Source organism: Parambassis ranga, chromosome 1 (assembly GCF_900634625.1).
Source record: "Parambassis ranga chromosome 1, fParRan2.1, whole genome shotgun sequence".
Taxonomy (NCBI): domain Eukaryota; kingdom Metazoa; phylum Chordata; class Actinopteri; family Ambassidae; genus Parambassis; species Parambassis ranga.
In genome coordinates this window covers 11,457,887-11,480,431 of record NC_041022.1, presented here as the reverse complement: position 1 = coordinate 11,480,431, position 22,545 = coordinate 11,457,887, and the positions used below count along the sequence as shown (strand labels likewise).

Here is a 22,545-nt window from a genome sequence, read left to right as displayed (position 1 = left end):
GCCCCATTTGAATTTTAGGGGAATTAGGCAGACCTCGGCAGTATCAAGATGGCAAAGCCCAGTGGTTACACCAGTGTTTTAAATCTGATGTCTGCAGTAACATTCCCATGACTTCTGCAATGTTATAACCCTGGTAAATTATTATTATTATTATTTGATTGAATGCTCCTTATATGGTATCAGATATAATATTATACAATATACATTATATGTATCCCCTTCCTTATTTATATCATCCACTGTAATTTTTTGTATTCTGTCCAGACCCAGGTAGTAATTTTAGTTATAACTAGAAAAGGGCATTTCCTGAAGAAAATGCAAGTTTGATTGCTGCAGCTGAAGCATTGCTTTGAATGCTGATGTGAAGGATTGCTCTAAATTGCTGGAGAATCAGAGCAATTCAGAGCTTTGTATGCCTCTGTGTATGCCTCTGCTTAGCAACGGCATCAAACTAATCTAACTATCAGAGAGTGTATTTAAACTCTCTATCATAAAGATTTCAGTGTTAAAATGTATTAGAATTCAATATCACTATTTTTACTGCCACGCTTTTATTTTCTGGCTGCAGTACAGTTAATGTCCACAAGGGGGCAGACGAAGCACAAAGCGGAAGCAGGAAGTGACCAGCGTCGACCAGCGAAATTCAAACTTCTATAACAAAACATCTCTGCCCGAGGACTTCTCCATATGGCTGTTGACTGATTTTACTTTCTTCCGGTGCTTTCACACAATTTTAGGTAAATTGTTGATATCGACTAGAGCTACTGGTTAATTGTAAAGTAGCATGTTTCATTTGTTACATTTATTATATAAAAATTGGCCTAAATGACTTTGTTGGCTACAGCTATGCGTCAGTTAACGTTAATCTAGCTGGCAAGGAGATGCTAACAATTCATTAGGGATGTTAATGCTGCAAATTTCAGTGTTCTTGTAAGCCTGTTGGTAATTTCAAACCTTCTTTTTTATCTCGTATGAAGGAGGTTTATCGTGTAGCTGGAGCAGGAAGCATGCCTGTGGAAAGGACGACGGAGTTTCGAGCCGAAGAGCTCTACAAATATTACAAGGTTTATGAGACCATCGGCTCAGGTAATTTCAGGACTAAATGCAGTTTGTGTCGTTTCGTGTCATTTCTATTGTGTGTTAAAGGACGCTGTGTTTTATTTAGGAGGCTTTGCTAAAGTCAAGTTGGGTCGTCACATCTTGACAGGAGAGAAGGTTGCCATTAAAATCATGAATAAAAAAGATCTCGGGGTGAGTCTGACTGAAGTGTACAACACAAAACTTACACAAACCATGACCTCAAGCTGTAGATTTGCTTTTTTTTATCAAAAACTACATATTTCATGTTAAAAAATGAGGATGCAAGAGTTGTCTATATTTTGTATCATATGTTTTAAACAGTTCAGTATTAAGATGACTTTAGGACCATTTGAAAATGTACAAAACAAAAAAATAAACACGGCTGTGTTGACATCACATTTAACCGATGTTGAAAGCACCTTCACTTTCTAACTCTACAGGATGACTTGCCTCGTGTGAAGCTGGAGATTGAAGCCATGAAGAACCTGAGTCATCAGCACATCTGTCGGCTGTACCAGGTCATAGAGACCTCCACCCAGATATTCATGGTGCTGGAGGTAAAGGTCGAACAGACAGAGATGATGTGTGACTCTGAATAAAACAATCTTATGTTCATATATTTGCCTTCTTTGTAGCACTGCCCAGGTGGAGAGTTGTTTGACTATATCATAGCAAAGGACCGTCTGTCGGAAGAGGAGACCAGGGTGTTTTTCAGACAGATTGTGTCTGCCATGGCCTACGTACACAGCCAAGGATACGCACACAGAGACCTAAAACCAGTAAAAGTCCTCATCATACAGCCAGATACCACAAAATGTTTCTCTGGGTTTGACTGAATGTGATTCTAATGTTTGTGTCTCTGAATCTTAGGAAAACATATTGATTGATGAGGATCATAACTTGAAGCTCATTGACTTCGGCTTGTGTGCCAAACCTAAGGTACATCATCAGATGAAAAAGTCTGATCTTTAAGGTAAAACTGTCACATACTGGTCTACATATCACATTTCCTCTTTCTCAGGGAGGTTTGGGTTATGAGCTGATGACATGTTGTGGGAGCCCCGCATACGCTGCACCTGAGCTCATCCAGGGCAGAGCTTATATTGGTTCAGAGGTAGGACATGCATACTGTTGAATGTTAACATGTAGAAACCTTTGTGTTTACATTCAGGATCTCCACTAAAAAAGATCAATTATTACCTGCCTGCTCTGCTGCGTCTGCCTCTTCTTGGTTTCTTGATCTTATTCACTGGTGCATGACTCAGTACAACTGAGCTTGAAGCTGAAATACTGCTGTGTAATGTGTAACCTCCAGGCTGATGTATGGAGTATGGGAGTGCTGCTGTTCGCTCTGCTCTGTGGATACCTGCCCTTTGACGATGATAACTGTGTAGTCCTCTACAGGAAGATTACAGTAAGAGCTCTGCTGTGTGTCCAGCATATTGGTTGAAGTTATGGAGGTGCTGCTAAATAATTTGTGGCCATGACCAACAGTCGTTGTTTTGTCTTACAGTCTAAGCTAGTGCCGGAATATTGTTTGTTTTTCCTGAAGTGTTTGTGACGTGGATATTTTTTTTCAGAGGGGGAAATATGACAACCCACACTGGCTCTCTCCAGGGAGCGTCATTCTCCTCAACCAGATGATGCAGGTACATTTCAGTCAGTTTGTTTGCTGTTTTATTTGTGTTTTATCTTGACCTTATCCTTTTTTGACACAAGCAAAGTAGAATGGGGTTCTTGTCCATATTCCTGTTAACTAAACTGTTTTTTTTCAATGGAGTTTGACGGTTTGATTCAGTGTGGTGTCAGTTCCCTGTAGGAAAACCCTATCTGACATCAAGGAAAAAAGGTCCTTCTTCAAAGAAACAGAGCCATCCTCTTTTAAAATGTACACTTAATATCTTCATCTGTAGTAAAGCACAGTAGTCTATCTGTATTGGGAATTTAGAATATTAATATCTATCTCACATATATAATCAGTTTCTGAACTGTTCTTGTATTATAGTTTTAGACACAGTGTACATGTTGAATTGCAGTGTCTGTGTGTGTCCTGTAGGTGGACCCCAAGCGTCGTGTGACTGTTAGACAGCTACTGGATCATCCCTGGGTGATGAAAGACCACAACAGCCCTGTGGAATGGTACAGCAGGCAGCCGGTAAAGACACAAGAGGATCATCTATAACAGCATGCATTAGCAAACATTTAAACCACACAATTACAAACACTTAAACAGCTTTTGCTTTCGATATGTGTTCTCTTTGGTAGCTTGTTTCTTTTGGTTTCAAATCAAAGATTCGTCGATTTGGAGGTTTTTTTACTGAAACAATAACATCCTTGTATTATATACTCAACAATATTATTTGTTGGAAATTGTTGTTTTCGTGTGTTGACATAAAACTAGAAGTGTCCCTCTTGGGTCTTTAATGGATAGTCCTGGTCTTTTTTTTTGTAGCTTGGTCACATAGATGAAGACTGTATCACTGAGATGGCAGTGAACATGAAGCGATCGAGAGAGAGCACCACAGCGCTTGTGAGGGAGGTGTGTGAATTCACTACACTGTAAAATCTGTTTAAGAGATCTGTGTGCATTTTTTTGCATGGTTTCTGATGGATTTTAAAACATCTCCCCTCCCACAGTGGCGTTATGACCACACCACAGCCACCTACCTGCTGCTGCTGTCAAAGAAGCAGAGGGGAAAGCCTGTCCGCCTGTGTCCTCAACCAGCTGTCTATGATTCCTCCTGCTCTCCGCTGCACCAGGGACTACAGGTCAGACTCTGGACCACTCCAATATACTCCACATATTTAGGGCTACTGCCAGGTGGATGTTCTTCTTGTACTGATTCTCTGCACCTAAATGTTGTTGTGGACCGTTTTTTCTTTGTGTTCATTTTCAGACAAGAGACGCATTTCAGTTCAGCGAGGATGAAGATGCTGTGATTATGGATTCTATGGACTTTTGCTCAGATTACATTGATGATTGCCCTTGGGTTTCAGTCTCACAGCATACACCCCAGGGGGTCAGAGGTCATCCAGATGAAAGAACAAACAAAGACATGGTATGTGAAAGTTGAAACAAAAGCAGGAAGCAGAAGGAGGAAGGGTGGTTGGGAGACCTGATTGTCAGACAGTCTCTTCAGGGTTCTAACATTATGCTATGATGCTGCTAAGAAGACCCTTATTTTGTGGTATTTGATTGTTCACAAGCAAAGGCAAAAGGGGAGGGAGCTGCCATGGTAAACCTTGGCTAATGCTTCTGCAAGACAGCTTCTCTTGGTCTATAACCATTTACCTGTCTTTAAAGATGAGAGTCATTCCCCATACAGTGACTAAATGTTGTAGAAAGAATGAGTCCAGCTGATGTGCTGTTCAGACAGACCACACATTCAGCATGATTCTGTCAAGAGTAATGTACTCATACCACTTTTCTCATGTTGGATTCCTAAAGAGGCTGGCATCTCCATCAGTGGAAAAAAGGTGTGCTTACAGCCCAACCCCAGAGAGGGGGCGGAAAACGACACCACACCGCCAGGAGAAGAAGGAGAGGGACCAAGAACGAACCAGTGAAAACAAGGAGAATACTGCTATCCAAGAAAAAGATGTGGAAATCTTTGTGTTGCCGCCACCTCGAACCCCTGTATCCAGCAAGAAGAACACACGCCACAACAAGAACGTATTGACTACCCCTAATCAAAATGGAACCAAACCCACAGCGGTCACACCCAAAGGTAGGAATAATTTCCTGGTTACAGATAATGCAGAGCTTCAGGACTAGTACAGTTTATTTGAATACTGTAATTGTTTGTTGTTCCAAACAAGGGCTTGAAGTACCGTCCCTATTAGATTAGATTTGCATTAACCAACTGCCCCTCTCCACCCCCCCCCCCCCCTCTTTCATTTATCTATCCCACACTCACAGTCTCATGCAGCTCTCATAATCACAAGTGCCACATCCACATGCCACACATTTGCAAGTAAATTGTCTTCTGGTAATAAACTCATTTTATTTTGCCATTTTTTTTATCCCAAAGCCACTCATATTTCTGTGATTTAGCTGTCATTATGTCAGAAAATGGACACACACTCAGATTCACTCACACTTATCACTGTCAACTCGAAGGTGAGGTTATAATCAGGAGGCTAATTCTATTCACCTATCTGTAAATAGAGGACACTAATGTGAAAAGAGAGTCATTAAAGGCTTAATTATTTGTCATATTGACATCTCTAACCCTCGGTTAAACTTGAGCAAACTGAGCAAATTGCTGTTAAAGCCTCGGACTCTGGCTCAGCCCTGATTCTTTACTTTTTGATGTGTAAATGTAGGTGGTGATAGTGCAACTAAGGAGCCGAATAAGAAGAGGGCAGCAGAGAACAAAGATGCTGCAAACCTTGGAATACTGACCTTTAGTCCAGAGCGAAGGTGAGTGCTCTACAAGATGAGTGAAGGCATGATGTCCATACATTAATGCTTATTCTTCAACAGTCTTTGGTCGTCCAATCAGACCGAAATGGGGGAAAAAAACAAGAACGTGAGTCACAGGTGACAGAAGTTAAGCTAGACTGTTTGCTCTCCAGGTCTCGTTCTCTGGACATGGCCGTCACAGACAGTGGGAAGAAGAAGAGAGCAGGGAAAGTGTTTGGTTCCCTGGAGAGAGGCCTAGATAAGGTGATCACTATGCTCACCCCGAGTAAGAGACGAGCCCATCGGCACGGCCCCCGCAAAATCAAGGTATAAGCATGGTGAAACAACAGACCTCACCATAATTCCTTTCTTTTCATATTTCAATAAACCATGTTCATAGAAAAGCTACAATGATAAAATGCGTCTCCCTCCAGGCTCAATACAACGTGACTCTGACCAGTCAGACCAATCCAGACCAGGTGCTCAACCAGATCCTGTCCATCCTGCCGGAGAAAAACATCGATTTCCAGCAGAAGGGGTTAGAAAGATATGCTGCCTCCCTGCCTTTTTTTCATAATGCTGCTCCTCCTATCACATTCAGTCATTTTACCATTATTTACTTCACCCATCATTCAGGTACACTCTCAAGTGTCAGACCTGCAGTGACTTTGGAAAGGTGACCATGGCGTTTGAGCTAGAGGTGTGCATGCTGCAGAGGCCAGAGGTCATCGGAGTGCGCCGCCAGAGGCTGAAGGGAGACGCCTGGGTCTACAAACACCTGGTGGAAGACATTCTCTCTGCATCCAGTATCTGAATGATGCACTTTCCTGACAGTAGCACTGCTGGTTTTAAGTCAACTTTAGCATAATTGTCAGCAACATGACGTTTCTTGTCAGAAAAGAATGACTGATGCAGGGAGCTGTCTTTGCACAGATCAGTCCTTCATTATTTTTCTGAAATATTTAAAACATCCTTAGGCCAACCGATGCTCCCCAGAATTAGGTGTTACATTAAATATATGAGCATCAGGATCCTGCACATTGTGTCTTGTTTTATGTGGAATGATAATTATCAAGCTGAAAATAATCACTGCTGGCTCTCTTGAGGTGAATGTGTATGTATTGTAGTAGGACTATTTACACTGTACCTTCCAGCTGCTTGTTACCATATTTATGTGCGGATGATATTATTCTCCCCTGTAGAACGTAATTGAATAACATACACAAGCAAAGCATTACTAATTTACAGTCATGTTTTTTTATGTACATGTGTTTACAACTCTCTGTTTTACATGGTTATATGAAGTGTCTGTTTTTATTTCGTGTCTGTCTTCTCTGGTTTTCCGTGTCATATTTTTGTTTTTTCTGACATTGTAAAAAGATCAAAATAAAATGATTTCTGTATTCAGTATTTTTGTGCAGCTGTAATGGACACAATTTTAGGTCTTTAACATAGTATATAATGTGAAATAAATGATGTTCCTACCTGATAAAATGCCACATTTGTCATGCCTGTGTGTTGCAGCTGATCAGCATTTCTCTCTGGCAGGTTCTCCTTGTGTGTCCCAGCAGGAGGAGAAGGGTAATGGTGGGTTGAGCTGATGATAAAGAGGAGGGGGTTAACCCTAATGAGAAAGGGTGTTAGGGTGGTACGATCATTTAAGACAGAGGTGAAGGTTGGCAATAGAAGAAGTCAAAATACGGTATAATTTCACTGGTGGTAACACCTCCTGCTGGGCTGGTGGTGGAGGATCAGAGCCTGAGTGTGGACAACAGCTGGACTGAAGTTGCTGTCATCACGTGTAATCACCACTGTCAGTTGTGTCATTGTCCCTCCTCTCACACAGGTGGCGCTGAGTTTCCTAAACTCAGTCTGGAGCAGTTCAGTCCATGCTTGTTTGAAAAGTGGAACAGAGCATGTGTCTTACACAATGTTCACAAGAGGATTACTTTAATCAAGGCTGCAAAACTTGAGCAGAAAACAGAGCAGAGTGAGCGGAGGATGAGGAGGCTGATACTCAGGTGCTGTTCAGGTTTTAAGTGACACCGAGCATGTAAGAAAAATGAAGCTGTTGCTGACCATCGCTCTCATTCTTCTTTTTTTCCTTTTATTTTGCAGGGCTGTACAAGGCTCAGCAGTCTGCTGGCACCAGTCATGGATATGCTTGTGAGGTAGGTTGATGAAAATAGATGAGAAAAGGATTTTCACACCTGCCTACAGAATATATGCAGAGAACAACCCGCTGCTTTGTCTATCACAGTCATAGTGGCCACAGAGATGCGCCCTGGCCTCCCTGTTTTGAGCAATGTCTTCCAGGTACTGCAAGCCAAAACATATCATCCCTCCAGCTCCAGGGAAACGCGCTATTGTCCTTTTGCAGTCATATGTCTCCAAGGGACATAGATAGCTGTTAACTTGAGGACTGCGTCTTTGGCTTAGCTTCTTAACAATAAAAGAACAATACAGTGACCACATCGCTGCAGAAGCTGCACCCACATCAATCCCTTTTGTGAACAGGACACTTAAAACTCCTCCACTCAGGAGAGACTTTTCTGCTGACCGCATTTGAGGTCATCCTGATTTGCTGCCGTATCACACTTGTCAGCCAACTCTTCAAATGTGAGCTGGAGCACCTCCTGTGATGGTGGCAGAAGATCCAGCGTCACAATCAGGAGGTTTTATTAAGTAGGGGGATCTAAATGATGATGCATCCTGACCTGACCCCTTTGCTCTGTGTGACTCTCAGCTCATGTTTTAGGTGTGTAACTTTATTATTTATTTTTCAGGCGATGTCCAGGAGCGAGGCAGCAGTCTCTCTCCTCTTATCGCCTCTGTCCCTGTCCTGTCCATCCCGGTTCTCGTCCTCAGCTCCTTGCATCACACCCTGCTGCTGCTCCTGGCTTTGCCTTGGTGTGTTTCCACCGTCTGCATCTCTGTGCTGCTGACATGTCTCCACGTTGCCCTGTACCTGCTCCACCTGGCATTGGTGGTTACTGTGGTGGCCATTTTGATCCTGACACAGCACATGATGACTAACAGTGACACCAGCCAAGTGAAAGTGAAAAAGCACCAAGCTAAAAGCCAAGCGTACGGTCGTAAGTTTGCTCAGGAAGGCTGAGTTCTGCTGATGTTTTTGTACATTTTTTGTTGAGTAAAAATCCACGTCTGTTCATTTTGGCCTGCTCTTACCTTTGTTCATTTAAATTGTAATATTACACACAGTACATTCTTTGTTTAAATTGGCTTTGAGACAACTTATAAGGAAGCAAAAGGGGGGAGGAAAAGCTCTTGTGTGAGACCTCGTGATCTAAATGAGGGTGAAAATATATCTGTTCGCTGCTACTTTAACAAACAGCCTGCAGTCGTCCACTTATCTATCTCTCTCATTTTCTCTCTCGTCGTCTTTTTAAATGTGGCTCCCCAATTATCTACGTACACTGAGTTATAACCCTGGTAAATTATTATTATTATTTGATTGAATGCTCCTTATATGGTATCAGATATAATATTATACAATATACATTATATGTATCCCCTTCCTTATTTATATCATCCACTGTAATTTTTTGTATTCTGTCCAGACCCAGGTAGTAATTTTAGTTATAACTAGAAAAGGGCATTTCCTGAAGAAAATGCAAGTTTGATTGCTGCAGCTGAGGCATTGCTTTGAATGCTGATGTGAAGGATTGCTCTAAATTGCTGGAGAATCAGAGCAATTCAGAGCTTTGTATGCCTCTGTGTGTCAGCCTGTCACCATGGTAACAGCAGAGGAGACCTCAAAAACCATTCCAATTTTGAGAGCCTGGCGTGCGGAAACGATTCGGAATTAGAAAATTCTGAATACAATTTTGATAGAGTAGCATCTAATGAGCGTTTTTAGACTAAAATTGGGTCTGTAGCTTAAAATTTGTAGGAGGAGATACATTTGGCAGATGTACCGAAATTGTTTAATATTTGAAAAACTATAATTTTTTTAAAAAAATTCGAAGTTGACCCGGAATGTCCTCTGTGAGAATTACATTTTGATAGGTGAATGGCTGAAATCGGTCAATGTATGCTGAAGATACGCTGCGCCAAACATCTTACGGAAGAAAAAGAAGAAAGAGGGTAAAGAACTAGAAAAGCATTTCCTGAAGAAAATGCAAGTTTGATTGCCGCAGCTGAAGCATTGCTTTGAATGCTGATGTGAACGATTGCTCTGAATTGCTGGAGAATCTGCAATCTGAACTTAATTTGCTGAAACACAGTTAAGAATTTAGAAAGATGAAGCTCTAATCTGGAAAAGTAGAAAATGTTTTAATATTATGAAGATATGAAAGAGAAATAGCTGAAGACAAGAACAGTATGAAGTCACGACCTTAAAGAATATTCTGTGAATATATGAAAGGTCTGAGGGTGGAATAATACCATAAGACTATAAGAAGCTCAGGCTGTGTGATTTGAATGTGGAAAAGTAGTATACAGCTGAAGGATGATCAATATGACAGATATAATGCTTAAAGTCTGATAAAGACTACAAATATGGCTGCTTTGTATGCTTCTAGTGAGTCAGTCTGTCACCATGGTAACGGCCCTGCCTGCCTGCCTGCCTGCCTGCATCCATGGCAACCGGAATGTTTATCAGCTGCCCCTAACTGCAGCTCTCTTTCCCCCTCCTAATGCATTTCCTATGTAAAACCACCCTCCGAACAACGTCTCATATTCTCCAAACCGAAGACTTTAGACGAAAAATAAGAACACTGTCAGAATCCCAAGAAGTTGCTCTACAACTGGTACGATTTTTATGTCTGGGATGTCGAAGATGTGGAGATGGCGGCGAGTTAGAAAATATCTGTCTTAATGGAGGAATGACCAGCACTCTCCCCGAACAGCTCGATCTACAGGCAAAACTGTTTGGTGTTGAGTTTTAAGACCGACACCAACAGAACCCAGACCATTTTCCTTCGAACTGGTGGCCAAATTATCCCTGTCAGACAAAAGGTGCAGACGTGACAGCAGGATAGAAACGCAGAAACTGGTTTAATTTTTTTCCCTCCCGCACTCTGAGCGATGACTCACCCACTCTAGCTCCCAACATTCCACGCAATACACACTAATGTTAAACTCAGAAGAGACCTCAAAACCACTTCATCTTTAATCCCCTGTCATTTGAAGACGGAGCTGAACTTCCAAATTCTGAATACAACTTTTGAAGACCAAGACGTTGGAAGTATTTTAAGCCTCGAATGGTTTCTCTAACTTAATATTTGTAGGAGCAGTAGCATTTTGCAAAAGGCATGGTTTGAAGGGCTCTCCCATTGACTCCAATGTTAATTTGAGGGTGGAAAATGTTTAATATTTTTAATATTATAATATTTGTAATTATTATTGAAGGTTTCCGGGAATGTCCTTAATGAGCTGAATCTTTTGATGTTTGAATGGTTTGAATCGGCCCATGCATTCTGAAGATATGCTGAGCCAAAAAACGTACGGAAGAATAATAATAACTAGAAAAAGCATTTCCTGAAGAAAATGCAAGTTTGATTGCAGAAGCTGAAGCATTGCTTTGAACGCTTATTTGAACGATTGCTTTGAACTCTTTGAGAATAAGAAATCTGCATGTAACAGCTGAATTAATCTAAATAATATCTGAAGCAGTCATAAAACAGCTGAATTAATCTGAATAGGAGCTGAATAATTGCTTTGAACAGCAGATGAATTGTCTGATCTTGGAATAATAGCTGAGGCTTAGGGAGACTAAATGATTTTGATGTAGATATGTAGCAAACAGCTCCATAGCAATGAATATGGCACATATCATGCGTAATGATGGATAAAGACTACAAATATGGCTGCTTTGTATGCCAGTTCTGTGTGTCAGCCTGTCACCATGGTAACAGCCCTGCCTGCTTAATTAAGCCCTCTTTAAGACACCTGTGTGGTTCTCCTTTTACTCCTCTCAGGCAGATCCCATGTATTTTAATGGGGGTTGCACCCTCCGAACAACGCCTCGGTGTCTCCAAACCGAAGACTTTAGACAAAAAAATAAGAACACCGTCAGAATTCCAAGAAGTTGCTCTACAACTGGTACGATTTTTATGTCTGGGATGTCGAAGATGTGGAGATGGCGGCGAGTTAGAAAATATGGCAGCTCTGCTTCTCTGTTTTTGGTTTTACATTATGTCTTAATGGAAGAATGACCGGCACTCCCCCCGAACAGCTCAATTTACAGGCAAAACTGTTTGGTGTTGAGTTTTAAGAGTGACACCATCAGAACCCAGACCATTTTTCCTTCGAACTGGTGGACAAATTATCCCTGTCAGATAAAAGGTGCAGACATGGCAGCAGGATAGAAACGCAGAAACTGGTTTAATTTTTTTCCCTCCCGCACTCTAAGCGATGACATCACCCACTCTGCCTTTGAAGTCCCCACGCAATACACACTAATGTTAAACTCAGAGGAGACCTCAAAACCACTTGGTATAAAACTGTTAACCATTTGAAAACTAGAAACAGGAGAACTCTGAAAAGTAATAGCTGAAAAGAGCAGAAGAAGCTGAACATTTTGATCTTTGAATGGTTTCTGTAGCTGAAAGTATGCAGGCGCTGAAAACTTTTAAAAGTTGAAGACTCTCTCATAGACTTCAATGTTAAATTAATTTTATAAAACGCTTAATATTTTAAAAACTATAAATAGCTGAAAAAAACTAAAAGTTGACCCATCATGTCCTCAATAAGCTGAACATTTTGACATTTGAACGGTTTCAATAGCACAAAGTATGCCCAAGATACGCTGAGCCAAAAAGTGTACGGAAGAAAATATAATAATAAAAATAAAGAAGTAGAAGAACTAAAGTTTGATTGCTCTGCAATCAAACTAATAAAAATAAAGAAGTAGAAGAACTAAAGTTTGATTGCTCTGCAATCAAACTAATAAAGAAGTAGAAGAACTAAAGTTTGATTGCTCTGCAATCAAACTAATAATAAAAATAAAGAAGTAGAAGAACTAAAGTTTGATTGCTCTGCAATCAAACTAATAATAAAGACGTAGAAGAACAAGAGTTTGATTGCCTAGCAACGGCAATCAAACTAATAAAGACGTAGAAGAACAAGAGTTTGATTGCCATGGCAATCAAACTAACAAGAGTTTGATTGCCTGGTTTGGTTGCTAGGCAACCAAACTAATTATAGCTTAACTATCAGAGAGTGTATTTAAACTCTCTATCATAAAGATTACAGTGTTAAAATGTATTAGCGATGTTAATGCTGCAAATTTCAGTGTTCTTGTAAGCCTGTTGGTAATTTCAAACCTTTTTTTTATCTCGTATGAAGGAGGTTTATCGTGTAGCTGGAGCAGGAAGCATGCCCGTGGAAAGGACGACGGAGTTCCGAGCCGAAGAGCTCTACAAATATTACAAGGTTTATGAGACCATCGGCTCGGGTAATTTCAGGACTAAATGCAGTTTGTGTCGTTTCGTGTCATTTCTATTGTGTGTTAAAGCAGCGGTCCCCAACCTTTTTTGCACCACGGACCGGTATCATGTAAAACAATACTTTCACGGACCGGCACAGAAAAACAAAAAAAAACAAAGTGCATAAACAGACTCTTACTCTTATGCTTAATTAGTGGGAGCCTTTGAGCTTTCTCAGCAATGAGGCGGTCCCATCTGGGGATAATGGGAGACATGACACCCGAAGTGTGTTTCTTATGTCCAGTCCACTCTGTAATTTTGTTTTGGCCGTCATTAATTGCTTCAGTCGTTCTTGTTCATGTTTTCTTCCATGGCTCGTCTTTTAATGCAGGGTGCTCGGTCTCGCAGTTTTGAAGGCTTCGTTGCCTCATTTGCGAGTCTGTCGCCACATCACTCAGAGCGGACTTGGTGTGTGAGAATCACCTGTTGCAATAAATCCGTATTTTAAATAGGATTCCTGATATAGTCTTTTAAATGCGGGTTTCTTTTTCTTTGAAGGGGTAGGCTCCTCTTCTTCTGTCCCCTCGTTAGGCCTTTTCCCCTTTCCGAAGAAGCTCTCCAAAGACGTTTGTTTTTTATTTATTTTTGCTGCTTGTGGGCTTAATTTTGGGGTTCCGTATCCCGTGACCGAGACAAGCGTCTGGGCAGGTGCTTAAAGGCACAGGCGGATTAATCTGAGCGATTTATAAATGAAACAGCTGTCAGACTCAGATAATGAATAATATATGTTTTGCTCAGTCTTTCTGTGCGGCCCGGCACCAAATGACCCACGGACCGGTACCGGTCCCCGGCCCGGTGGTTGGGGACCACTGTGTTAAAGGACGCTGTGTTTTATTTAGGAGGCTTTGCTAAAGTCAAGTTGGGTCGTCACATCTTGACAGGAGAGAAGGTTGCCATTAAAATCATTAATAAAGAAGATCTCGGGGTGAGTCTGACTGAAGTGTACAACACAAAACTTACACAAACCATGACCTCAAGCTGCAGGACCATTTGAAAATGTACAAAACAAAAAAATAAACACGGCTGTGTTTACATCACATTTAACCGATGTTGAAAGCACCTTCACTTTCTAACTCTACAGGATGACTTGTCTCGTGTGAAGCTGGAGATTGAAGCCATGAAGAACCTGAGTCATCAGCACATCTGTCGGCTGTACCAGGTCATAGAGACCTCCACCCAGATATTCATGGTGCTGGAGGTAAAGGTCGAACAGACAGAGATGATGTGTGACTCTGAATAAAACAATCTTATGTTCATATATTTGCCTTCTTTGTAGCACTGCCCAGGTGGAGATTTGTTTGACTATATCATAGCAAAGGCCCGTCTGTCGGAAGAGGAGACCAGGGTGTTTTTCAGACAGATTGTGTCTGCCATGGCCTACGTACACAGCCAAGGATACGCACACAGAGACCTAAAACCAGTAAAAGTCCTCATCATACAGCCAGATACCACAAAATGTTTCTCTGGGTTTGACTGAATGTGATTCTAATGTTTGTGTCTCTGAATCTTAGGAAAACATATTGATTGATGAGGATCATAACTTGAAGCTCATTGACTTCGGCTTGTGTGCCAAACCTAAGGTACATCATCAGATGAAAAAGTCTGATCTTTAAGGTAAAACTGTCACATACTGGTCTACATATCACATTTCCTCTTTCTCAGGGAGGTTTGGGTTATGAGCTGATGACATGTTGTGGGACCCCCGCATACGTTGCACCTGAGCTCATCCAGGACAGAGCTTATATTGGTTCAGAGGTAGGACATGCATACTGTTGAATGTTATCATGTAGAAACCTTTGTGTTTACATTCAGGATCTCCACTAAAAAAGATCAATTATTACCTGCCTGCTCTGCTGCGTCTGCCTCTTCTTGGTTTCTTGATCTTATTCACTGGTGCATGACTCGGTACAACTGAGCTTGAAGCTGAAATACTGCTGTGTAATGTGTAACCTCCAGGCTGATGTATGGAGTATGGGAGTGCTGCTGTTCGCTCTGCTCTGTGGACACCTGCCCTTTGACGATGATAACTGTGTAGTCCTCTACAGGAAGATTACAGTAAGAGCTCTGCTGTGTGTCCAGCATATTGGTTGAAGTTATGGAGGTGCTGCTAAATAATTTGTGGCCATGACCAACAGTCGTTGTTTTGTCTTACAGTCTAAGCTAGTGCCGGAATATTGTTTGTTTTTCCTGAAGTGTTTGTGACGTGGATATTTTTTTTCAGAGGGGGAAATATGACAACCCACACTGGCTCTCTCCAGGGAGCGTCCTTCTCCTCAACCAGATGATGCAGGTACATTTCAGTCAGTTTGTTTGCTGTTTTATTTGTGTTTTATCTTGACCTTATCCTTTTTTGACACAAGCAAGGTAGAATGGGGTTCTTGTCCATATTCCTACATGCATCATCTACAGATGTTGAAAGAACATAAAATATAGAAAATAGCCAACTGAAAAAAGGTCCAGTGGAAAAAAAATCTCTGTCACTCACTAATTGATTGCTATAATGGGGATATTATCATTGCCCAACTTGCCATTTATTGATGTGTCCATTTCACCTTGCAGAACACAGGAAGTGCTTGTTTACTGTAGGCAACTAACATTGGGGGAATTCAGATCTGTTAACTAAACTGTTTTTGTCAATGGAGTTTGACGGTTTGATTCAGTGTGGTGTCAGTTCCCTGTAGGAAAACCCTATCTGACATCAAGGAAAAAAGGTCCTTCTTCAAAGAAACAGAGCCATCCTCTTTTACAATGTACACTTAATATCTTTATCTGTAGTAAAGCACAGTAGTCTGTTTTGGGAATTTACAATATTAATATCTATCTCACATATATAATCAGTTTCTGAACTGTTCTTGTATTATAGTTTTAGACACAGTGTACATGTTGAATTGCAGTGTCTGTGTGTGTCCTGTAGGTGGACCCCAAGCGTCGTGTGACTGTTAGACAGCTACTGGATCATCCCTGGGTGATGAAAGACCACAACAGCCCTGTGGAATGGTACAGCAGGCAGCCGGTAAAGACACAAGAGGATCATCTATAACAGCATGCATTAGCAAACATTTAAACCACACAATTACAAACACTTAAACAGCTTTTGCTTTCGATATGTGTTCTCTTTGGTAGCTTGTTTCTTTTGGTTTCAAATCAAAGATTCGTTGATTTCGAGGTTTTTTACTGAAACAATAACATCCTTGTATTATATACTCAACAATATTATTTGTTGGAAATTGTTGTTTTCGTGTGTTGACATAAAACTAGAAGTGTCCCTCTTGGGTCTTTAATGGATAGTCCTGGTCTTTTTTTTTTGTAGCTTGGTCACATAGATGAAGACTGTATCACTGAGATGGCAGTGAACATGAAGCGATCGAGAGAGAGCACCACAGCGCTTGTGAGGGAGGTGTGTGAATTCACTACACTGTAAAATCTGTTTAAGAGATCTGTGTGCATTTTTTTGCATGGTTTCTGATGGATTTTAAAACATCTCCCCTCCCACAGTGGCGTTATGACCACACCACAGCCACCTACCTGCTGCTGCTGTCAAAGAAGCAGAGGGGAAAGCCTGTCCGCCTGTGTCCTCAACCAGCTGTCTATGATTCCTCCTGCTCTCCGCTGCACCAGGGACTACAGGTCAGACTCTGGACCACTCCAATATACTCCACATATTTAGGGCTACTGCCAGGTGGATGTTCTTCTTGTACTGATTCTCTGCACCTAAATGTTGTTGTGGACCGTTTTTTCTTGTGTTCATTTTCAGACAAGAGACGCATTTCAGTTCAGCGAGGATGAAGATGCTGTGATTATGGATTCTATGGACTTTTGCTCAGATTACATTGATGATTGCCCTTGGGTTTCAGTCTCACAGCATACACCCCAGGGGGTCAGAGGTCATCCAGATGAAAGAACAAACAAAGACATGGTATGTGAAAGTTGAAACAAAAGCAGGAAGCAGAAGGAGGAAGGGTGGTTGGGAGACCTGATTGTCAGACAGTCTCTTTGGTATTCTAACATTATGCTATGATGCTGCTAAGAAGACCCTTATTTTGTGGTATTTGATTGTTCACAAGCAAAGGCAAAAGGGGAGGGAGCTGCCATGGTAAACCTTGGCTAATGCTTCTGCAAGACAGCTTCTCTTGGTCTATAACCATTTACCTGTCTTTAAAGATGAGAGTCATTCCCCATACAGTGACTAAATGTTGTAGAAAGAATGAGTTTGGTGTCCAGCTGATGTGCTGTTCAGACAGACCACACATTCAGCATGATTCTGTCAAGAGTAATGTACTCATACCACTTTTCTCATGTTGGATTCCTAAAGAGGCTGGCATCTCCATCAGTGGAAAAAAGGTGTGCTTACAGCCCAACCCCAGAGAGGGGGCGGAAAACGACACCACACCGCCAGGAGAAGAAGGAGAGGGACCAAGAACGAACCAGTGAAAACAAGGAGAATACTGCTATCCAAGAAAAAGATGTGGAAATCTTTGTGTTGCCGCCACCTCGAACCCCTGTATCCAGCAAGAAGAACACACGCCACAACAAGAACGTATTGACTACCCCTAATCAAAATGGAACCAAACCCACAGCGGTCACACCCAAAGGTAGGAATAATTTCCTGGTTACAGATAATGCAGAGCTTCAGGACTAGTACAGTTTATTTGAATACTGTAATTGTTTGTTGTTCCAAACAAGGGCTTGAAGTACCGTCCCTATTAGATTAGATTTGCATTAACCAACTGCCCCTCTCCATCCCCCCCCCTCTTTCCTTTATCTATCCCACACTCACAGTCTCATGCAGCTCTCATAATCACAAGTGCCACATCCACATGCCACACATTTGCAAGTAAATTGTCTTCTGGTAATAAACTCATTTTATTTGGCCATTTTTTTTATCCCAAAGCCACTCATATTTCTGTGATTTAGCTGTCATTATGTCAGAAAATGGACACACACTCAGATTCACTCACACTTATCACTGTCAACTCAAAGGTGAGGTTATAATCAGGAGGCTAATTCTATTCACCTATCTGTAAATGGAGGACACTAATGTGAAAAGAGAGTCATTAAAGGCTTAATTATTTGTCATATTGACGTCTCTGCTCAGATGTCCAGCCTCATTTGTTTCTTTTGGCTAAACTTGCTTCCGCTGAGCTGGTTGGTGTTAAAGCCTCGGACTCTGGCTCAGCCCTGCTTTCTTTACAGCCTCCCACTCTCTGAGCTGCAGTGCAGACAGGCTACCTGTGACATACACACACCATGGTCTGTGTGTGTCTGTCCCTAGGCATGTGCTGTGACAGGTGTAGCTGTCTCTTTCCTTTGCTCACTGTCCCACGTGGGCTGTAGTGACATGTGTTCTCTTGCCACTAAAACCTATCTCTCTGTTGTGTGTGTGTGTGTGTGAGAGAGAGAGCGAGTGTGTGAGACTCATTTTGCCTTTTGTGTTTACAACTCTAATGCCAAAAACAGCCAGTCATATGCATAACAGCTGTTCTTACAGTTTAACATTTGATTCCATCCCATGAGGTTTTGTCCTTTTAAATTACTTAAAACTGGGATGAAACATTCACTCCATAATATCTGTTTTTTTTTCAACACTAAAAGTTTCCTAATGACTCAATCATTTTTGTATGTTAGTAGTTGAACCACACCAAATAATAATAATGCTGGTACTATTAATATAGAACTATTGACTCTTGTGTCAAAAAAAGAAAAACAGTGCCAGAAGGCTGAAATGATAAATTTATGAGACCAGAAAAGCAGCAGTCACAGCTTCCTTTATATTGGAAAATGGCTAACTAGATTCTTTACTTTTTTGATGTGTAAATGTAGGTGGTGATAGTGCAACTAAGGAGCTGAATAAGAAGAGGGCAGCAGAGAACAAAGATGCTGCAAACCTTGAAATACTGGCCTTTAGTCCAGAGCGAAGGTGAGTGCTCTACAAGATGAGTGAAGGGACGATGTCCTTACACGTCTTTGGTCGGCCAATCAGACCGAAATGGGGAAAAAAAAACAAGAACATGTGAGTCACAGGTGACAGAAGTTAAGCTAAACTGTTTGCTTTCCAGGCCTTGTTCTCTGGACATGGCCGTCACAGACAGTGGGAAGAAGAAGAGAGCAGGGAAAGTGTTTGGTTCCCTGCAGAGAGGCCTAGATAAGGTGATCACTATGCTCACCCTGAGTAAGAGACGAGCCCATCAGCACGGCCCCCGCAAAATCAAGGTATAAGCATGGTGAAACAACAGACCTCACCATAATTTCTTCATTTTTCTTACTTCAATAAACCATGTTCATAGAAAAGCTACAATGATAAACTTTTGTTGATGAATGGCTGTCTCCTTCCAGGCTCAATACAACGTGACTCTGACCAGTCAGACCAATCCAGACCAGGTGCTCAACCAGATCCTGTCCATCCTGCCGGAGAAAAACATCGATTTCCAGCAGAAGGGGTTAGAAAGATATGCTGCCTCCCTGCCTTTTTTTCATAATGCTGCTCCTCCTATCAAATTCAGTCATTTTACCATTATTTACTTCACCCATCATTCAGGTACACTCTCAAGTGTCAGACCTGCAGTGACTTTGGAAAGGTGACCATGGCGTTTGAGCTAGAGGTGTGCATGCTGCAGAGGCCAGAGGTCATCGGAGTGCGCCGCCAGAGGCTGAAGGGAGACGCCTTGGTCTACAAACACCTGGTGGAAGACATTCTCTCTGCATCCAGTATCTGAATGATGCACTTTCCTGACAGTAGCACTGCTGGTTTTAAGTCAACTTTAGCATAATTGTCAGCAACATGACGTTTCTTGTCAGAAAAGAATGACTGATGCAGGGAGCTGTCTTTGCACAGATGTGGAATGATAATTATTAAGCTGAAAATAATCACTGCTGGCTCTCTTGAGGTGAATGTGTATGTATTGTAGTAGGACTATTTACACTGTACCTTCCAGCTGCTTGTTACCATATTTATGTGCGGATGATATTATTCTCCCCTGTAGAACGTAATTGAATAACATACACAAGCAAAGCATTACTAATTTACAGTCATGTTTTTTTATGTACATGTGTTTACAACTCTCTGTTTTACATGGTTATATGAAGTGTCTGTTTTTATTTCATGTCTGTCTTCTCTGGTTTTCCGTGTCATATTTTTGTCTTTTCTGACATTGTAAAAAGATCAAAATAAAATGATTTCTGTATTTATAGAGACAAAATTACTTGACTTTAAATGTATTATTCATCCAGTCGATGGAGCAGTGGTGTGTTTTATACTCTGTCATCGTCCGTCTGTTCATCTTCCAGGCTTCACTTCACGTTGTTGGAGAGATTGATGGTGATAGTTTAGCTTGGTGACAGTGTTTGAACATTTTACCTCCAAGAAAATGAGCAGTGAAAGGTGTCAAGAGATGCCTTCACTTACATGTTAAACATTGTTTTCAGTATTTTTGTGCAGCTGTAATGGGCACAATTTTAGGTCTTTAACATAGTATATAATGTGAAATAAATGATGTTCCTACCTGATAAAATGCCACATTTGTCATGCCTGTGTGTTGCAGCTGATCAGCATTTCTCTCTGGCAGGTTCTCCTTGTGTGTCCCAGCAGGAGGAGAAGGGTAATGGTGGGTTGAGCTGATGATATAGAGGAGGGGGTTAACCCTAATGAGAAAGGGTGTTAGGGTGGTACGATCATTTAAGACAGAGGTGAAGGTTGGCAATGGGAGAAGTCAAAATATAATTTGACTGGTGGTAACACCTCCTGCTGGGCTGGTGGTGGAGGATCAGAGCCTGAGTGTGGACAACAGCTGGACTGAAGCTGCTGTCATCACTTGTAATCACCACTGTCAGTTGTGTCATTGTCCCTCCTCTCACACAGGTGGCGCTGAGTTTCCTAAACTCAGTCTGGAGCAGTTCAGTCAGTCCATGCTTGTTTGAAAAGTGGAACAGAGCATGTGTCTTACACAATGTTCACAAGAGGATTACTTTAATCAAGGCTGCAAAACTTGAGCAGAAAACAGAGCAGAGTGAGCGGAGGATGAGGAGGCTGATACTCAGGTGCTGTTCAGGTTTTAAGTGACACCGAGCATGTAAGAAAAATGAAGCTGTTGCTGACCATCGCTCTCATTCTTCTTTTTTTCCTTTTATTTTGCAGGGCTGTACAAGGCTCAGCAGTCTGCTGGCACCAGTCATGGATATGCTTGTGAGGTAGGTTGATGAAAATAGATGAGAAAAGGATTTTCACACCTGCCTACAGAATATATGCAGAGAACAACCCGCTGCTTTGTCTATCACAGTCATAGTGGCCACAGAGATGCGCCCTGGCCTCCCTGTTTTGAGCAATGTCTTCCAGGTACTGCAAGCCAAAACATATCATCCCTCCAGCTCCAGGGAAACGCGCTATTGTCCTTTTGCAGTCATATGTCTCCAAGGGACATAGATAGCTGTTAACTTGAGGACTGTGTCTTTGGCTTAGCTTCTTAACAATAAATACAGTGACCACATCGCTGCAGAAGCTGCACCCACATCAATCCCTTTTGTGAACAGGACACTTAAAACTCCTCCACTCAGGTGAGACTTTTCTGCTGACCTCATTTGAGGTCATCCTGATTTGCTGCCGTATCACACTTGTCAGCCAACTCTTCAAATGTGAGCTGGAGCACCTCCTGTGATGGTGGCAGAAGATCCAGCGTCACAATCGGGAGGTTTTATTAAGTAGGGGGATCTAAATGATGATGCATCCTGACCTGACCCCTTTGCTCTGTGTGACTCTCAGCTCATGTTTTAGGTGTGTAACTTTATTATTTATTTTTCAGGCGATGTCCAGGAGCGAGGCAGCAGTCTCTCTCCTCTTATCGCCTCTGTCCCTGTACTGCTGGACGGCCTCCACGCTGCTCAGACTCGTCCTGTCCATCCCGGTTCTCGTCCTCAGCTCCTTGCATCACACCCTGCTGCTGCTCCTGGCTTTGCCTTGGTGTGTTTCCACCGTCTGCATCTCTGTGCTGCTGACATGTCTCCACGTTGCCCTGTACCTGCTCCACCTGGCATTGGTGGTTACTGTGGTGGCCATTTTGATCCTGACACAGCACATGATGACTAACAGTGACACCAGCCAAGTGAAAGTGAAAAAGCACCAAGCTAAAAGCCAAGCGTACGGTCGTAAGTTTGCTCAGGAAGGCTGAGTTCTGCTGATGTTTTTGTACATTTTTTGTTGAGTAAAAATCCATGTCAGTTCATTTTGGCCTGCTCTTACCTTTGTTCATTTAAATTGTAATATTACACACAGTACATTCTTTGTTTAAATTGGCTTTGAAACAACTTATAAGGAAGCAAAAGGGGGGAGGAAAAGCTCTTGTGTGAGACCTCGTGATCTAAATGAGGGTGAAAATATATCTGTTCGCTGCTACTTTAACAAACAGCCTGCAGTCGTCCACTTATCTATCTCTCTCATTTTCTCTCTCGTCGTCTTTTTAAATGTGGCTCCCAATTATCTACGTACACTGAGTTATAACCCTGGTAAATTATTATTATTATTTGATTGAATGCTCCTTATATGGTATCAGATATAATATTATACAATATACATTATACGTATCCCCTTCCTTATTTATATCATCCACTGTAATTTTTTGT

The 22,545-nt window shown here is 41.7% G+C and overlaps 2 protein-coding genes and 2 long non-coding RNA genes across 5 annotated transcripts; all 4 read left to right on the top strand.

Annotated features, from left to right (window-relative positions):
- The first annotated feature begins 623 nt into the window (after nucleotides 1-623).
- LOC114435193 (maternal embryonic leucine zipper kinase-like) lies at nucleotides 624-6,705 on the top strand. 2 transcript variants are annotated; one of them, XM_028404833.1, is made up of 18 exons: nucleotides 624-737; nucleotides 978-1,086; nucleotides 1,166-1,251; nucleotides 1,521-1,598; nucleotides 1,716-1,859; nucleotides 1,951-2,019; nucleotides 2,102-2,194; nucleotides 2,396-2,494; nucleotides 2,661-2,729; nucleotides 3,137-3,235; nucleotides 3,533-3,619; nucleotides 3,718-3,849; nucleotides 3,978-4,139; nucleotides 4,529-4,808; nucleotides 5,407-5,503; nucleotides 5,659-5,812; nucleotides 5,920-6,023; nucleotides 6,122-6,705. In XM_028404833.1, exons 2-18 carry the CDS (start codon nucleotides 1,008-1,010, stop codon nucleotides 6,297-6,299), a joined length of 2,010 nt encoding a protein of 669 aa, XP_028260634.1. In that variant the 5' UTR covers nucleotides 624-737; nucleotides 978-1,007; the 3' UTR covers nucleotides 6,300-6,705. The 2 variants fall into 2 exon arrangements, with proteins under 2 accessions (XP_028260634.1, XP_028260624.1); XM_028404823.1 differs by having other exon boundaries at nucleotides 1,521-1,637.
- A 685-nt stretch (nucleotides 6,706-7,390) lies between these two features.
- LOC114443859 (uncharacterized) lies at nucleotides 7,391-8,340 on the top strand. The gene is made up of 3 exons (XR_003671474.1): nucleotides 7,391-7,506; nucleotides 7,604-7,656; nucleotides 8,272-8,340. It is a non-coding gene; the product is annotated as an uncharacterized LOC114443859 (long non-coding RNA).
- A 4,471-nt stretch (nucleotides 8,341-12,811) lies between these two features.
- Nucleotides 12,812-19,746, top strand: LOC114436922 (maternal embryonic leucine zipper kinase-like). Its single transcript, XM_028407382.1, has 17 exons — nucleotides 12,812-12,905; nucleotides 13,776-13,861; nucleotides 14,018-14,134; nucleotides 14,213-14,356; nucleotides 14,448-14,516; nucleotides 14,599-14,691; nucleotides 14,893-14,991; nucleotides 15,158-15,226; nucleotides 15,851-15,949; nucleotides 16,247-16,333; nucleotides 16,432-16,563; nucleotides 16,691-16,852; nucleotides 17,249-17,528; nucleotides 18,757-18,853; nucleotides 18,993-19,146; nucleotides 19,270-19,373; nucleotides 19,472-19,746. The coding sequence occupies exons 1-17, from the start codon at nucleotides 12,827-12,829 to the stop codon at nucleotides 19,647-19,649; spliced, it is 2,049 nt and encodes a 682-aa protein (XP_028263183.1). The 5' UTR covers nucleotides 12,812-12,826; the 3' UTR covers nucleotides 19,650-19,746.
- A 1,108-nt stretch (nucleotides 19,747-20,854) lies between these two features.
- On the top strand, nucleotides 20,855-21,859 carry LOC114443077 (uncharacterized). The gene is made up of 3 exons (XR_003671402.1): nucleotides 20,855-20,970; nucleotides 21,068-21,120; nucleotides 21,729-21,859. It is a non-coding gene; the product is annotated as an uncharacterized LOC114443077 (long non-coding RNA).
- The last annotated feature ends 686 nt before the right edge of the window (nucleotides 21,860-22,545 follow it).

Bases quoted from the DNA above. Each gene is read 5' to 3' on its own strand.
- LOC114436922 (XM_028407382.1), top strand. From the start codon at position 12,827: ATGCCCGTGGAAAGGACGACGGAGTTCCGAGCCGAAGAGCTCTACAAA. The intron at 14,357-14,447 runs GTAAAAGTCCTC...TCTGAATCTTAG, and splicing joins CACACAGAGACCTAAAACCA to GAAAACATATTGATTGATGA. The intron at 15,227-15,850 runs GTACATTTCAGT...TGTGTCCTGTAG, and splicing joins TCCTCAACCAGATGATGCAG to GTGGACCCCAAGCGTCGTGT.
- LOC114435193 (XM_028404823.1), top strand. From the start codon at position 1,008: ATGCCTGTGGAAAGGACGACGGAGTTTCGAGCCGAAGAGCTCTACAAA. The intron at 1,252-1,520 runs GTGAGTCTGACT...CTAACTCTACAG, and splicing joins TGAATAAAAAAGATCTCGGG to GATGACTTGCCTCGTGTGAA. The intron at 1,860-1,950 runs GTAAAAGTCCTC...TCTGAATCTTAG, and splicing joins CACACAGAGACCTAAAACCA to GAAAACATATTGATTGATGA.